The 15,676-nt window shown below is 34.1% G+C and overlaps 1 protein-coding gene across 1 annotated transcript in view; it reads left to right on the forward strand.

Annotated features, from left to right (window-relative positions):
• LRP1B (low density lipoprotein receptor-related protein 1B) overlaps positions 1–15,676 on the forward strand; it is a 1,583,276-nt gene that overhangs the window by 1,149,234 nt on the left and 418,366 nt on the right. The window contains exon 18 of the mRNA XM_012727834.1: positions 15,532–15,672. Within this exon, the coding sequence (XP_012583288.1) occupies positions 15,532–15,672 (141 nt within the window). The remainder of the gene's footprint in view (positions 1–15,531; positions 15,673–15,676) is intronic.

The following is a 15,676-nucleotide window of genomic DNA, read 5'->3' on the forward strand; positions in this document are numbered from 1 at the left end:
TGCTCCCCACTCTGTCTCTGGTGAAGCCTCTCACAGCCCCTGAGCCTCTGACCTGTACCCCAGTTCTGTATGTACAAATAAAATCTTAAAAAAAAAAAAAAGATTTAGTTATTTATGCATATAGAACTAGAGTACAGGCCAGAGGTGCAGGGCGGTGAAAGGATTCACCAGAGACAGAGTAGGGAGCAGAACAGGCAGATTGATGAAATACACTGCTGAGGGGAGCAGCTGGCGTGTCAGGAGAGGTCTGCTGCACCATGTGGATCACCTCTGGGCAGGCGGGAATCAAACTCATGCTGCAGTGGCTTTAGCTTCTTAGTGCTGTGTTTTAACCCGCTGTGCCACCAGGCAGGGACTCCACCCAATGTTTTTAACCTCATCCCCTACTTCACCCCCATAAAATGTTTCTGGCATATAGCTGTTAATTACTTTTGTTATTTTCTCATCTGGTCCATTATACTCCTGCTATGAGTGAAATCATCTGATATTTTTCCTTTTCTTTCTGGCTTATTTCACTAAGCATGATCTTTTCCAGCTCCATCATCCATGTTGCTGCAAAAGACGTGTGTGTTTTTTTTTGGTTGCTGAGTAATATTCCATTGTGTATATGTACCACATCTTTTTAATCCAGTCATCTATTTGTGGGCATTTGGGTTGTTTCCATGTCTTTCCAATTGTAAATAAAGCAGCAATAAACATGGAAATGCATATACCTAGATTTTAGTAAGTTAAGGGGAAATTCTGGTTTTGAGAAATCTTTTCAAAGTTGAATCGTATTTGGTGTATAATGACAAAAAAAATGCATCTTCAGATCACATTACCACTCTTCTTGAAAATATTTTGTATCAATACACTGAACATTTTTTTTAAATTCCAAATAGGACAAGAAGTGTATGACTTTTCAAATTTAGAGTTACAGTTCTTACCTGGAGATATTGTGTTATGATTTATTCCTAGTGTACAAAGACCTTAACTATTAGATTTCCAGGTATGAAAATGAAGCTGCATAGAAGTAATAATATATAGACACTTATTCTGAGCTTATTTATGAGAGGTATTTATTTCTGTTCACTGTATGCTTCATGTTTGAAGCATGACACTCGTGCTTTAATAAGCTAGAAAGTATTGTAGGACAGTGCTAACTTTACAAAGAAACTCTCTTATTTTCTGACTCAAGAGTCTGTCTCACTTGCATTCTGCCTCATTCAATCAAAAGTACTGAGAAGCAATGACAGTTTATTTTGGTAACTGATTATATAAATGGGCAACTTTTCCTTTTGAAACACATTATAAGGTAGAATTTTTGCATGCCTTTATTTTAAGTATATAGATAGATCATATTAAATTATTTGGAAAAATTGCAACCTGGCAAATGATAATACCAAAAATCACTTCTTTATATTTTTCATTTTTAACTTTTCCACAGATGTGTATTTATACTTACCACACACATATATTTTAGTCAGTAAATTTTACAGTATTAATTATTTGGCATTGTCAAGAATTGGGTAGTAACTACACCAGTGGCATTCATATTTTAATAATAATGACAGAAGAGTAAATTTTCCAAGCTAAAACAGCTTTTTGATGCAATTTGTAAACATTGGAAACTTATAATATTTCAAACCAGAATAAAATGCTAGTTTGTGGATTTTATTTTATATTAAAAGACACATTATTTAAGAAGCATACTGTAAAGATGATTTAAATTAATTAAAATCATATATCAATGCTAACAAAATAAGTAATTTTAAAGTAGTCAGAATACTTACACTTATATATAGCAAAATATTTTATTATGAATATGATTTAAAGTTTTCTTTAAAAATATTAAATTTATGACAGTAGCGAATCCATATAAATTTATTTTATTTTTATTTATCATAAACTCATTTTTTCTTATCAGTAAATTGTTTCTATAGTGTTTTAATATGTACATACATTTTCTTCTTTATACTTGATGTTTTATTTAAATAATTAGCCATTTATTAGTATTATGCTTTTAAAGATTTCTTTTCTCTTCTTTTAATAATAGGTATTGAGATGATTATCCATATAACTAATTACTTGTAGTGCTCAGAGTACAAGTTTAATTATAGCACATCCTAGTGAAATGACTTACACATTTTTGAGACTTTACCATTAATCATATTTGACTCTCATTTCCATTCTTTCAGTTGGTGAAAGCAGAAGATAGATTTTTTCCATACCCTCCACTTAAAATATTGGTCATACAACCAGTTTTTTTTTTTTTTTTTCATTTGGAAAGTCATGATTCTCAGATTTCTCTATATATCTTATATCTTATAAGACTCTCTCATATCTGTTAGAGTCCTTCTAAAAACTGAAACCCAGCTCTGAATAAAATAATAAATGTCAATGTAGGTCAAGGTCTATTGAGAATTACTGATTATGTATTTTGGTATATAAGATTTGGTTACCAGAAACAGTTTCATGATGATATCTTGACAAATGGGAAGAGTGGCTACCATAAAAATAAATTTTTACGACGTAACATTCTTATAGTACCCAAGATTAGCAACCACAAAATGCCTTAGTAATGCAAATCGACCTGGAATTTCAATATCCTACAACAGAACTCTGGAGACTGTAGCAATAAAAATGTATAGATTATTGTTATCTCTGATTCACAGTCCACTGTGATTCCTTTGGTTCTACTTTGAAATTGGTAGAAGTTATCATTGAAAAAATTGTTAGGAAAAACATGCACATAGATCTTGATTCATTTAAAGTTGGTATAGCCAGATATTATTAGCTAATTTTGAAAAATAACATCATAGCCATTTATTCTTCGTAGTCTTTATAACTTCAAGTCTTTATCAGCTCAGAATTTAAGGTGGTCAAAACACCTTTAAGTTTACCAGACTTAAAAATCATCCATGTATGGCCTTCCTGCTGGACCAGAGGTTAAAGTCTCAGCACTATCAAATTATCTCCAGCCTTTGTAGAATGAGTTCAATCCCCTACCAGGTAGTTAACCCACATAGCTCAGCAGACCTCTCCTGTCTCACCCACTGCTCCCCTCAATAGTGTATCTCAGTAGATCTGCCTGTTCTGCTTCCGACTTTGTCTTTGGTGAATCCTCTGACGCCCCTGCAGAACTGTGGCCTATACCACAGTTCTTAGACATATTAAAAAAAAAAAAATTCTTATTTGTATGTTCATTTCATCTTCAGATTGCTTGCAATCTCCAAAAGGTACCCTGGGCAATTTTTTGAAGAGCATCTTAACTGCTCACCTTCAGTTACTCCCTCTTCCAGGCATACCTCACTACCTAGAAGACAGCTGGGACTCAACCTCAGAAATAGCCTAATTAGCATGGCCTTCATAGAAAGAACAAGACAAGGTCATTACTATTAACAGTCAGGTAGATTGATAAATCTCAATGTTAGAAACTCAAGACTTCATTTCTACTTGTATTAAAAGTAAGGTGAATTTATTCTTCAGTGTCACATTTATTTAAGGATATTAAATAAAACAAAAGAAGAAAAATCCATAAAACAATTGCCTGCAGCTGACGATATTTCTAGGGGGTCAGATTTTCAAAGCTTTACCCCTTTCGCTGTCATTCAAACACATCCGTTTTGTCTAAAGTATACTCTTAACATCAGCAAAATAATGGGGATATTCTAGTATTAATCTAACTTAATTTCTGGAAATTCAATTATGATGGTGAGTATTTTCCAATATTTTGGATCTATATAATGTCTTCTCAAAGAGTGGAAAGATGAGAGTGAAAAAAAACAACACCCATGTTTCAAAGAGTGTACATTTAATTGTGGATAGACAGTACAGGTGTGAACACACATGGAAATATCAAATAGGGAAAAAAGTTATGTGAAGTAAAACTTCACATTCCAGTAAGTCTTTGCTCAGAAGGTATAAGTTGAGCTTAAATTTGAAAGACTAGAATAATAGATTTCCAAGAAAGGCCTTTCACAATAGTGTGGGGGGAGGCACTATGGTGATAACAGGGGGTGAAATGGGGGGTGTGGGAAGTAAACATTGTTTTAAAATGAACAATAATGTAAATGAACATATAAATAAAAAAATAAAGTTCTTGAAGAATATAAAATAAATGATATAAAATAAAATTTCAAAACAGGTAGGGGTACAGCCCCTTCCTAAGAAAACAATAACAAAAAAGCCAGAAGGTCAGAGTATGCTTGGCATATTCTAGTTGGTGTGGGGAGAGTAGAGGAAATTTTATTCCAGAAAGACTAAGGACTTTATTCTTATTCTTCAGTTGAATTTGAATAGTAATTTTATAGTCTAGTTTATGTTTTAAAAGAATAACTTGATATTGTGTAAAGACCAGGCTATCTGTAGGGCAAAAATCTTAATAGGTTATTTTATGTAGGGCTTGGTCTGGATGACCATCTTCTGCATGCCACAGGCAATCAGCATTGTTAGTTTCCACTATTAAGAATCGTACTACTAATCTTAACCAGCCTCCATGCAAATTAATGTAAACAGTGTAGGTAAGGAAAAATAATTTTCCTTTTATCTGTCTGTATTCTTCACTATTACCCGCCCTGTAATGAAAGACAGATTAACAAGAGAAGAAAGGCCAACATTGTTAGTAATGTACATATAGTAGTTCCATACGAAATGAACTTCAAGCCCACCCTGGTGGTACATTGGGTTAGGATGCAGTACTGCAAGGTAGCTGTAACCACTTCAGTGCGAGTTCAATACCCAATCCTAGAGGTGATCTATAAGACACAGCAGACCTCTCCTGACATGCTCTCTGCTCCCCTCAACAGTGTACTTTGTTGATCTGCCTGCTTTGCTCCCCACTCTCTGGTGAATTCTCTCACTGCCCCTGCACCACTGTTTTGTACCTCAGTTCTGTATGCATAAATAAATCTTTAAAACAAAGGATATGAAATTCAAAAGACAGAAAATTGAGACTATATACCATCCTGAAATAAAGAATGGCATTAGTGTCCTAGAGCTTCAAGGGGGGTAGTGAATTTACAGGAGGGAAAAATATTTGCTAGACAAAGTTTGCCCTGTCATGTAAATAAGTCTTTCAGGTGAAAAGTTATCAATGGTAGCCGTTCTCTTCCTTTTAAAAGTACCCTTTCTAAAGCAAATCTTCCGTAAAAAGATAACTTCTCGTTTTCTGATTTTCTCCTATGTCAGTTTTTTCTTGGTTTATTTAGTCCAAAATGATCCTTAAGCCAAACAGGCATTTTTTTTTTTTTTAAAGAGGCATAATTTAGATTGGCACTCGCTGCTATCCTTCACTATCCACAAGAGAAACAGTGTAAAATCATAGCAAAATAATGAAATATTATTCATCATTCTGAGAAAACATTCTGTACATATTGCTATTGCCAGTGGATAAAAATATTTTTCTGAATTGCTTATGTAGGAGAATCAATATAATTATAAGTTTCAGATCTTTTGAATCATTTCTTTATTCAGTATTGCTATCAGTGATTGTTCTTACTATTCAGATCACTTGGCTCTTATATGAATGTGGTGCGGAATTTTCCACATATACAAATAAAGAGAATAGAAGTGGGAGAGTCAATTGTTCAAGGTCACCCAGAGAATAAATGTCATATGAAGTATTGTTACAGGGTACTCCCAGGAGAAACAGGAATGCCTTAGTTATTTGTTCTAACCTGCACAATAATACCCAAAGTCGGCATGAAGGGAGAAATTTAAACAAAAATATTTGCTTGAAGGGGAGTTATATGAGGAGAGAAAGACAGAGAAAAGGGTATTATTTCCAACAGATTGTCAGATACCATCTACCCGGTCAGCAGACAATATCAGTAAAGTGGGGCTGCAGGAGCAAGTGTACAGACCCACCTGCTGTCCTTGCTGTGTAGATTCACCTGACCACTCAGCTTTGCCCCTACTTACCAGTAGCTCCCCTGCTTGGGAAGTCTAGTACAAAGCATGTTGGAATTTGTAATCCAAGGTGATTGCATGTAAGAGGAGGCAGAAAAAATGGTGCCTTTTCTATGTCCTTCCCCATTTCATAGAGTTGTAACTCTTACTATCAAAATGTGTGTGCAGTTCCAAACCATAACATCTTGTCCACCATAGTGATTCTCAGTAAGCCATGGAGGCCATCCATCTTCCTGACAATAGCATGCATATAAAGGATAAGATTTAATAAGATGTATGACCTCTCTGAAGAGCCTCATATTGTAAACAGAGAAACATACGTATAAATTAAAGGTCTATAGTATCATGATGTTATTATTGACCACAGAAGATCACAGTGCACCTCTCTAATTCTTGGGGTCAACCAAAGTTTCTACATTGGGGTATCATTTGATCTGAGTCTGAAATATGTATATGGATCCATTTTCAAATAAAGGGACTTCAAGTGGGTATAGCAACAGAGGTGAAGATTTAGGAGGGGAAAATAAATTGAAGATAAATATAAAAAGGCAGAGGGATAGTGGGAAATCATTTTGGAAAATTATAAATACTAGCAACTGCATATGAACCTTTAACAAGAATAATGGGAAATCAAAGGAGGACACAAAACATAGTTCAGATTCAAATACAACTGTTACATAAGATGAATATTTAATAAAAGTGTATTTAGTTAAAAATTTTAAGTAGTCTGCAGTTATCTAAACTGATTACTATAATTCTTCATCCCTTCTCTCCCTCCCACCTCCTTCTCTTTCCCTTCATCCTTTTTCTAATGTAAGGTAATACCAGTTTTCATTGAATAAGCTCTGTATTATTTTTTAAACACCCAGAAAGCACTTATTTGGAGCTGCCTTATTTTTGTCAGTTAGTTCTCAACTCTCACTGTCATTCTCTCTTTCATCATTGCAGAGATAGTAGTTCACAGGCAACACAGTCAAGCCATCAACTTAGAAATTAAATTACCTGCCATTCTCAAGTTTTTCTCCCTATAACCCTAGACTGCCCCCTCAGCTCTCAATGAGGCAAGCCTCTCAATATAACAATGAGTGGAAAGAGTTTAGGGCCATATCTGTCAATTCAAGGTCACAAAGGCTTCAAAGCAAAAATTTGGGCTTTGTTCTGTAATGCTCTCCATCCAACCTTCACTGACCTCCAAATTCTCTGCTTAAGGAAAAAAAAAATCTTGTAGAAAGCAGGGCAAAGAACCTAATTCAATCATTGCCATAGGATAATGTTTTTTGCATAGGGTTTCAAACATTTTGCAGAGATGCTCCTGTATGGAAAAGCTGCTAATAGGCTAACAGACTGCTATAAGCAAACATACCCACTTCTGATTGTCCAGGTGTAGGGGCGTTCCTGATTTGCAATATAAAATTCTAAAGTAAAATGTAATGATTTCTATATAATTATAAATAATAGACTCCATCTGATTTGTAGCTATTTCTCTTTTCACAAAAATTTAATTATTTTGCTCTACAAATAAACTGCCTTTTGGTTATTTTTGTCCATTTTTTTGTCATGCTATTCCTGGAAAAATTGAAATTTGACTGCAATTCAATATTTCTGGAACATAGAGCACTTGTAACAGATCTGGTGGTAAAAATTAAGCAGGTACCAAATTATGAATGACCTTTATACTATACTAAAGGACTTGGCAGGGGAAAATCATTGAAGTTTTAAAAGGCAGAATGACATACTCTGATTTGCATTTTGGAAAGATGACTCTAGTGTTTCCTTAGCAATGATTGTCAGGACAGTAAGTGATATGATCCTGAATTGAGCATTTTCCATGGGAAGAGGAAATAAAAGGTTTCTGAAATTAAAAAAAAAAAGTGAAGAAGTAAGTAAGTTTGCTTATATTAAACAGGTATTTGAGAAGTCATGCAGATAGTGATGGAAAACAATAACCATGAAAATATGGAAGTATTTTTAGTCAATTCTGGCTGCTATAACAAAACATCATAGACTGTTAACTTTGACAGCAAGCTTTTATTTCTCAAATTTCTAGAGACTGGGAAGTCCAAGATGAAGGCACTGGTGAGAACTAGCTTCCTAACTCACAGACAGGTGTCTTCTCTCCTTTTCATGGTAATGGGGTGAGAGAATTCTCTGGGGGTATTTTTATAAGGATACTAATTCCATTCAGAAGGAATCTGTCCTTAAAATCTAATACACTAGTTAGGATTTGAAAATATGGATTCAAAGCTGACACAAGAATTTAATTCACAAAAGAAGTCAGTTGGGAAAGAAGCTTAGGTGGAAATAATGGATTATATTTTGTTAATGTCAAGTTAATGGTAACTGTTATATCCAAGAAGAAATACATACATGTACTTGGATAGATGAGTAAAGATTAAGAGGTTAGTTAATCAAAATATAGAGAGATTGGAGCTATTAGGGTGACTGGCAGTTAATAGATTCACAGGTAAAACTGTTTCCATTACTCCTCCTCTACAAATTGCCAGTAGACAAAATCAACTCGTTTGGCTATATTTTTTGGTATTTATTCAATAGTTATAGATTTTTTTTTTTCAATTTGAAGTTATCATTTTTGACTTACTCCTATGAGAGCTGGAAATACAACGTTCTCTCTGCAACATACATTTGTACTGAAATTCTCTGACACCCTGCTTCAGTATTGACAATTTCTCTCTAGATTTGTAGCTGCCATTCTTGGATGTCTAATCACCATTAAATCTTTTTTTTTCCTAAATCCTATATTTTAGAAACAAAAGTTATGTTTCACAGTTTATTCTCATCTTTCAATGAAGTACAGCTTCTAATGGTTTGCTGAGAAAGGGTGCTGATAATATAAATTTATCAGTACAATCTCTGAAAAGGCCTTTATTCTACTCTAATATTTTATTGGTTGGTGACTTAGTCCATCTGACTGCTGTAACAAGTTACATAACCAATAAATATTTATTTTTCACAGTTCCAGAGCCTGGAAGGTCTAGCATCAAAATGTCAGCAGGGCCAATAAATAATGAGGGCCCAACTCCTAGTTTGTGAATGACAGATTCACTTTTCTAGTGGAGAGCAGAAAACAGTGGGTTAACTCACTCTTTATTAGGCACAAATCTCATTATGAGTAATCTTCCTTCATCACTTAATTACATTCCAAAGACTATACTCCCTAATCCATCCCACTGAGGATTAAAGCATGTGCATTTTGGGAAGATGCAAATAATCAGTCCTTAACAGTTAAGAATGGAAATTGAGATTGTAAATAATTTTGTATTGGATCTTCTAAGGCTTGATTGTCTTCTCAGTTTTAATTTTGTAATTGAAAAGTCCAATGCTATTGTGCTATTATAGATTTTGATTCTTAATTTTGCTCTTAGAAATCTTCGTTCCCTTTGGTTCTACAAAGTGTTGCTTTGTAATGATTGTTCCCATTATTTCTCAATTATCCCCTAATTAATATAATTTAGATAGGAAAAATTCATTATCTTCCCCTTTTTCCTTTTTTTTTTTTTATTTCCTGGAGGATTTCCAACTTAAACTTTCTCCTAAGAAAAATTATTTCAGCTATATTAGCTTTATTGTCTATGAATTCAGTTTTGGTTTCTCTAATTTATTTATTTTTTTATAACTGTCTGGTCCTGCTCCAAGAATGTAATATACTTTAACTTTGAGGATATTAGTTTGTTTTCATTTTGCTTTTGTTTGTTTTTTATTTCTCTACTTTTTTTTCTTGCTCTGAGAATTTTCCCTGTTTATTTCATTTTGTTCCTGGCTATGATTTAGTCTTTCTTCAGATATATCCTATTCCTTGACTGAGAGTTAGCACATTTCTGCTATGCGACCTTAATAAGGTGACATAACTTTTCTGCTCATTTTTTAAAAAATGGCATTTTAACAATTCACATCTCATTCATGATGATTAAATGAGGTAAATGTAGTTAATTTCTTCTTTGGTTATTCAGCTTCTGTCATCCAAAGTAAATTTTAGTAATGTTTAGTCTATTTCTTTGAAGAATGCATTGAAATTATAATTGTGTTTGTGTTGAACTTATATAGCCACACATGGCAACAAACTAAGTGCTCCAAGGAGATAAATGGATCAGTAATATGTGGCATATATGCAAAATTGAACACTATGTGGCTATTAATAAAGAGGTTAAAGTCCTTCTATTTGCAACTATATGGATGGAACCGTGATGGATTATGCTGAGAAAAATTAGTCAGAAGAAGAATGACAAGTACTGGATGGGGTCATTTAAGAAATAATAATAATAATAACAAAGTGTCCAACAAAGCAAAACCAAAAATATACCCTAGAGGTTACCAGGGGCTTGGGGAGAAGAGAGAAGGAAGTATGAAGGGAGCACAATGGACTGTGTGTGTGTGTTGGGTAACAACACCTGAAAAGGGAGAACCTGTACCTCTGCATCACAAACGTTAGCCACACAATAATTGAATTAAACAACAGAAGCTGTCTTGGTCGTCAGTTTAATGGTGTTGGTGTTCAGTTTATTACTGCTTACTTCCCAGTTATAAAGCAGAAATAAACAGGGGAGTTAAAAATAGGCTCAATCTCCAGATATGTTCATAGTTTGAGGCTCTAGGTTTTAGGATTTCAAAACATGAATTTGGGGAGACACAACTTAACCCATAATGGTAGAGTCATCCATAATTACAAACAATTTAATCCAGCAGTTTGAAAATCAATAATTGTGAGAAAATAATCAAGGCACAACTGTGATTTAAAATAATGATTATGCAGTCAAGTATTAAGCTTTTGTTGATGTAAGGAAGATATTTTGAAATGTTTTTTTTCTAAATTTTATTATTACATTGAAAAATTGGTTTACAGGCCAGAGGTGTGGGAGTAGGGAAAGGTGAGAATATTCACCAGAGACGAAGTGGGGAGCATAACAGGCAGATCTACTGAAATTCACTACTGAGGGGAGCAGAGGTCTGCTGAGCCATGTGTGTCACCTCCCTGGCTGGGGACCTAACTCATGCTGTCATGGCTGCCAATAGATTCATAGTACTGAATCTATTGCAAGGGCAGGGAGCCCAGATAGATAGATAGATAGATAGATAGATAGATAGATAGATAGATAGATAGATAGATAGACAGACAGATAGATAGATAAATTAGTAAGGAAAACTTTATTTAAATGTTTCCGAAGTTGTGAACTATCATGGTTGGGTATTTTTAGTCTTATTTACTTCCCCACTCATTTCACAGGTATGTAAGGATTTTCTATATCATATTCCATTCAAATGAATGCAAAACACTAAAGATTACAAAGAAGTATAAGATAGGATCTTTGTCTACAAGAACTTTCATCTCTGGCTAAGGAGTGAAAAGTAGTACAAGTAAAATTAAAAGAAAATGCAACAATTGAATATAAAACTGTGATTCTGTTTGTGGAGACTACAGAATCAGTTGAAGGAAGGGTATATATGGGTATAAACTAGGCTAAATCATTTTACTGAAAATAGGGTATATATTTGCAGTTAAAAGTACACAGTAAAGCTGTACAAAGATGCAGAACAAACAAAATGGGTACAAAATTGTACCCATTTTATAAACAGCACTAATGGTAGTCTTCAATTATTTTTCCTATTTTTGTGGAATGCACCCTCTTAAGAAATTATAAGTGTAAAAGATGCTATTAATATTAAAAAATATGCAAAATGCGGGCCCTCCCTGTTGGTGCAGCGGGTTAAAACACTGCATAAGAAGCTTAAACCACTTCCGCATGAGTTCGATCCCCGTCTGCCCTGGAGGAGCTCCACATGGCGCCGCAGACCTCTTCTGACCTGCCAGCTGCTCCCCTCAGCAGCGTACTTCATCGATCTGCCTGTTCTGCTCCCCACTCTGTCTCTGGTGAATCCTCTCACCCTCTGCATTTTTGGCCTATATCCCAGTTCTGTACAAATAAATAAATAAATCTTTTTTTAAAAAAAAATAGGCAAAATGCTATTCAGCAACTCTCTAAAATTTATTCTTTAATGTAAAATTAGGGCATTTTACCTGTTCAACTCTAACTCCCTATTTACCACTCCTTTTCCCATCTGGTTCCTAATAACCTCCAGTCTACTTTCTTTCTATGTTTTTTTTGCTATTTAGATAACTTGTATATATGAAATCATGCAGTGTGTGTTCTTCTGTGACTGGTTCCTTTAAACATAATGTCCTAAAATTTCATCCATAGTGTTACAGCTGGCGATTCTTCCTTTTTTTTTTTTTTGCTTTTTTATAAGAATTAATTTTGTTAGAAGTTTTAGGTTCACAGCAAAAATGAGAGGAAAATACATAGCTACATCCCACTTACCTCCTACCTCCATACATACACATCCTCCCCATTAGCTGCGTTCACATATCCTATCTGCCTTCCTGCCTGTCTAGCTATCTGTCTATCTAGTCACATGAAAGGTTTTGAAAGTGTTCTATGTTATTAAATTTTCTGCTACATAAATGATCAGTATTTGATTTTACCATTCTGACTTACAGTGCTACATTTAATTCTCTCAGGTTCCTTCCATTTTGATGAAAATGACTATAGTTTATCTTTTCTTATGGCTATAGCATACTCCATGGTGTGGATATACCACATCTTCTTGATCCAATTATACACTGATAAACATTTCAGCTGTGTCTGTGTTAAAAGTAATGTAAATGGTGCTACTATGTAATTTGTGAAATATAAGGTTTTCTTTGTCAATAATTTCATAGTGTTTGGACAAGTGCAGGGTTGTACAGTATTTCCATTTTTAGATTTTTAAGGTAAATCCAGGTTTCTTTCCATCATGATTTCACCAGTTCACATTTTTCACCAGCAGTGTAATAAGGTTGTCTAATGGTCAAGGATGTGCCCACATACCCTGCAGGGGCACATTTGAGGGATGAGTCCTGGACCAGGTTTGCAAGGCAAGAATCTGTTCCTGTGTGAGGAGTTGTCTTAATATTTATTTTGTAATTCTGAATAAACATGATTGCTTATGTCACAATGGCAGTAGAAGCAGGGTCTGGGGAAAGAAAGATATTTATTTTATGGGGTGCAGGACTTCAAGGGGTGAAGGGCTAATCAAGCTTGTGGGGATGAGGTGAGGTCATATCACTGCATGTCTAGGGAGCATTTCCCATGCAGGTCCATTGTATAATTTCAAACTACTCCCAAACTACTCTCGGACCCTGGCAATCAGTTATAGGTCACCTTGGTGTCTCCGACCACCTTGTGATGTGGGTCATTGTCTCAAGGCAGTCATGCGGGAGTGGCTACTTATCTGAATCATTTACACACATAGGTGCATAGAGAGACCTTGGCACACAGAGCCAGGCACTAGGTAGAAAAGAGGCTGTAGGTTCCTTTCTTGAGACATCCCATTCTGAAGGATGTCTTTTACTCTTTTTGTATTTTCTTTGGCTGTATAGGAAATATTCCACTTACAATGCTGAAGGTATTTATTCTCGATTTTAAATCTATTACCATAAAATCTGCATGTGGTAGCTTTTATATATGATAGTCATCCATCTTTACTATGACTTTTTTTTTTTTAAAGATTTATTTATTTATACATACAGAACTAGGGTACAAGTCAGTCGTGCAGGGGTGATGAGAGGATTTACCAGGGACAGAGTGGGGAGCAGAACAGGCAGATTGAGGAAGTACACTGCTGAGGGGAGCAGCGGGCGGGTCAGGAGAGGTCTGCCGTGCCATGTGGTCACCTTCTGGGCAGGCAGGGATTGAACTCATATGGAAATGGTCTTTAGCTTCTCAGTGCAGTGTTTTAGCCCACTGCACCACCATGGAGGGCCACTATGATCTTTTATGTGGGTTTAAATATTAACTATTTTCATATTAATATTACTAATAAAATATACCTTCAAAATTAAAATGAAATCACATACTCTGTTGCAAATTTATGTTTATTCTAGTATTTTTCCTATTTCCAAACATGTACCATCTTTTAGAAGTTTTTAAGTATCCCTCATTTTCTTGTTTATTATATATTGTTGTGTGTATGTCCTGTGTTTTCATCATAGTGATTTGATGAAAGAAATAGAAGTGAAAATATTCAGTTCACTAATACATAATGTGATTCATGCATTTATTCTTTTAAAATAACACCTCTCACTATTGTTAATAAAAACATACATCAGTGGGCTAATCAACTTCATCATCATAATTTAGGTTTCCATATCAATTTGTCAAGAGTGAAGACTAAATTGCAGCCTGCTGTGGAAGGGGACACTATAGAAATTAGATAACTAGTAGGGAGTATGGAAATCAGTGCAAACTTACTTCATAAAGTAGGGCCACTATCATTCTGTATCCCAGGGGTGGAGGGAACTAATCTCTCTTCACTCAGTGTCACGCTTTTTAAGTGGAAAATAATTTAATAATAAAATTCTGAGAGGATTGCTAGTAGTGAAGATATTGTTCAGGAGTGGATCATTTATTTGCAATAATATAGTACTTACCTCATATAATAGTGGTGCAGATCGAATGGATCACTTTGTCTCTGATGTTTATAATTGTGCATTACACAAAATCAGATTCAGGGTGTGATGATTATTTTTGATGTAATATTGTCCTTTCAATGTCTGAAGTAGGCCTTTATTCTCTCAAAATATCCTCAAATCTGAATGAGAAAAATCGCACCTTAAAGTCACAGTTATGATTTTTTTTTTCAAAAATAAAGTTAACCACAATTCTATGCAAAAGTTGATGAAGTTTCAATTGTCATTAATTCTGTTTTTGTTGACTACTCCAAATAGTTCAAAACCTGTAAAAATATATACTTTTTTATAAAATAATTGCAATACCTTGATTTTTAAAAATGTATTCATTATGGGTCTTAGAAAAAACACAAGTTTTAGAGACAGGAATACTAGTTATGTAAATTTGATTAAGGTAATTAATCTCTATTACTCTAAAGATGAGTACTCAGATTCTTCATTTAGAAAATAGCAATGATCATATTTGCCTTAGGTTTTGCTATACCAATTTGAAATAATAATATAATAAACATACACTACTCACTAGAATACTAGATTCATTATCATGACTGTTTTTATCTGAAGCACACTATGGAATATTTACAGCCAAATGCACAATGTGAGGAAACAGTATTCATGAACAAAAATTTGAAAAAGAGATTATTAACTGTGAAAAAATGATTATTATCACTGTAATGGTCAAAAAGAGGAGTATATTAGAAATTAAAAGTTTACACTCTAAAGCAAAATGTTAAAGAATAGTATATTTTTTGTATCTGTGGTTTAGATTGTTGGATTTTTGTCAGTTATTCACAAATATAATATAATGCTATCATAATGCTTAAGTGCATAAATTGTAAAGTTTACACCCCATAATATGAAATGTGCCTTTTTATATTGTTTTTAAGGAAGAACAAAATTTCAGTAAAATTCCCTAACAGGGAACGGAGTATGAAAATGTAAATAATAAATGTAACAATACTTTTCATTTTTAAAGGTAAATGTTATTTAACTATCTCCCTTAAAAACATTTTTGGAAATTAAGAAAAAAGAATTCAGAAAGTATTATATTTCAGATCTACTTATTTTTATTTAATAAGATGATTATCTTTTTCATAAAGAAAATCCTTTCACTTTTATAGATAAGAAATTGTGGTGGGCAGATCAAAGCTTAGCTCAGCTGGGAACCTGCAGCAAAAGAGATGGAAGAAACCCCACAGTCCTAAGAAATAAGACTTCTGGGGTTGTTCATATGAAAATATATGATAAAGAGGCACAGCAAGGTAA

Source organism: Condylura cristata, unplaced genomic scaffold (genome assembly GCF_000260355.1).
Source record: "Condylura cristata isolate star-nosed mole 26May11 unplaced genomic scaffold, ConCri1.0 scaffold00002, whole genome shotgun sequence".
Classification (NCBI taxonomy): domain Eukaryota; kingdom Metazoa; phylum Chordata; class Mammalia; order Eulipotyphla; family Talpidae; genus Condylura; species Condylura cristata.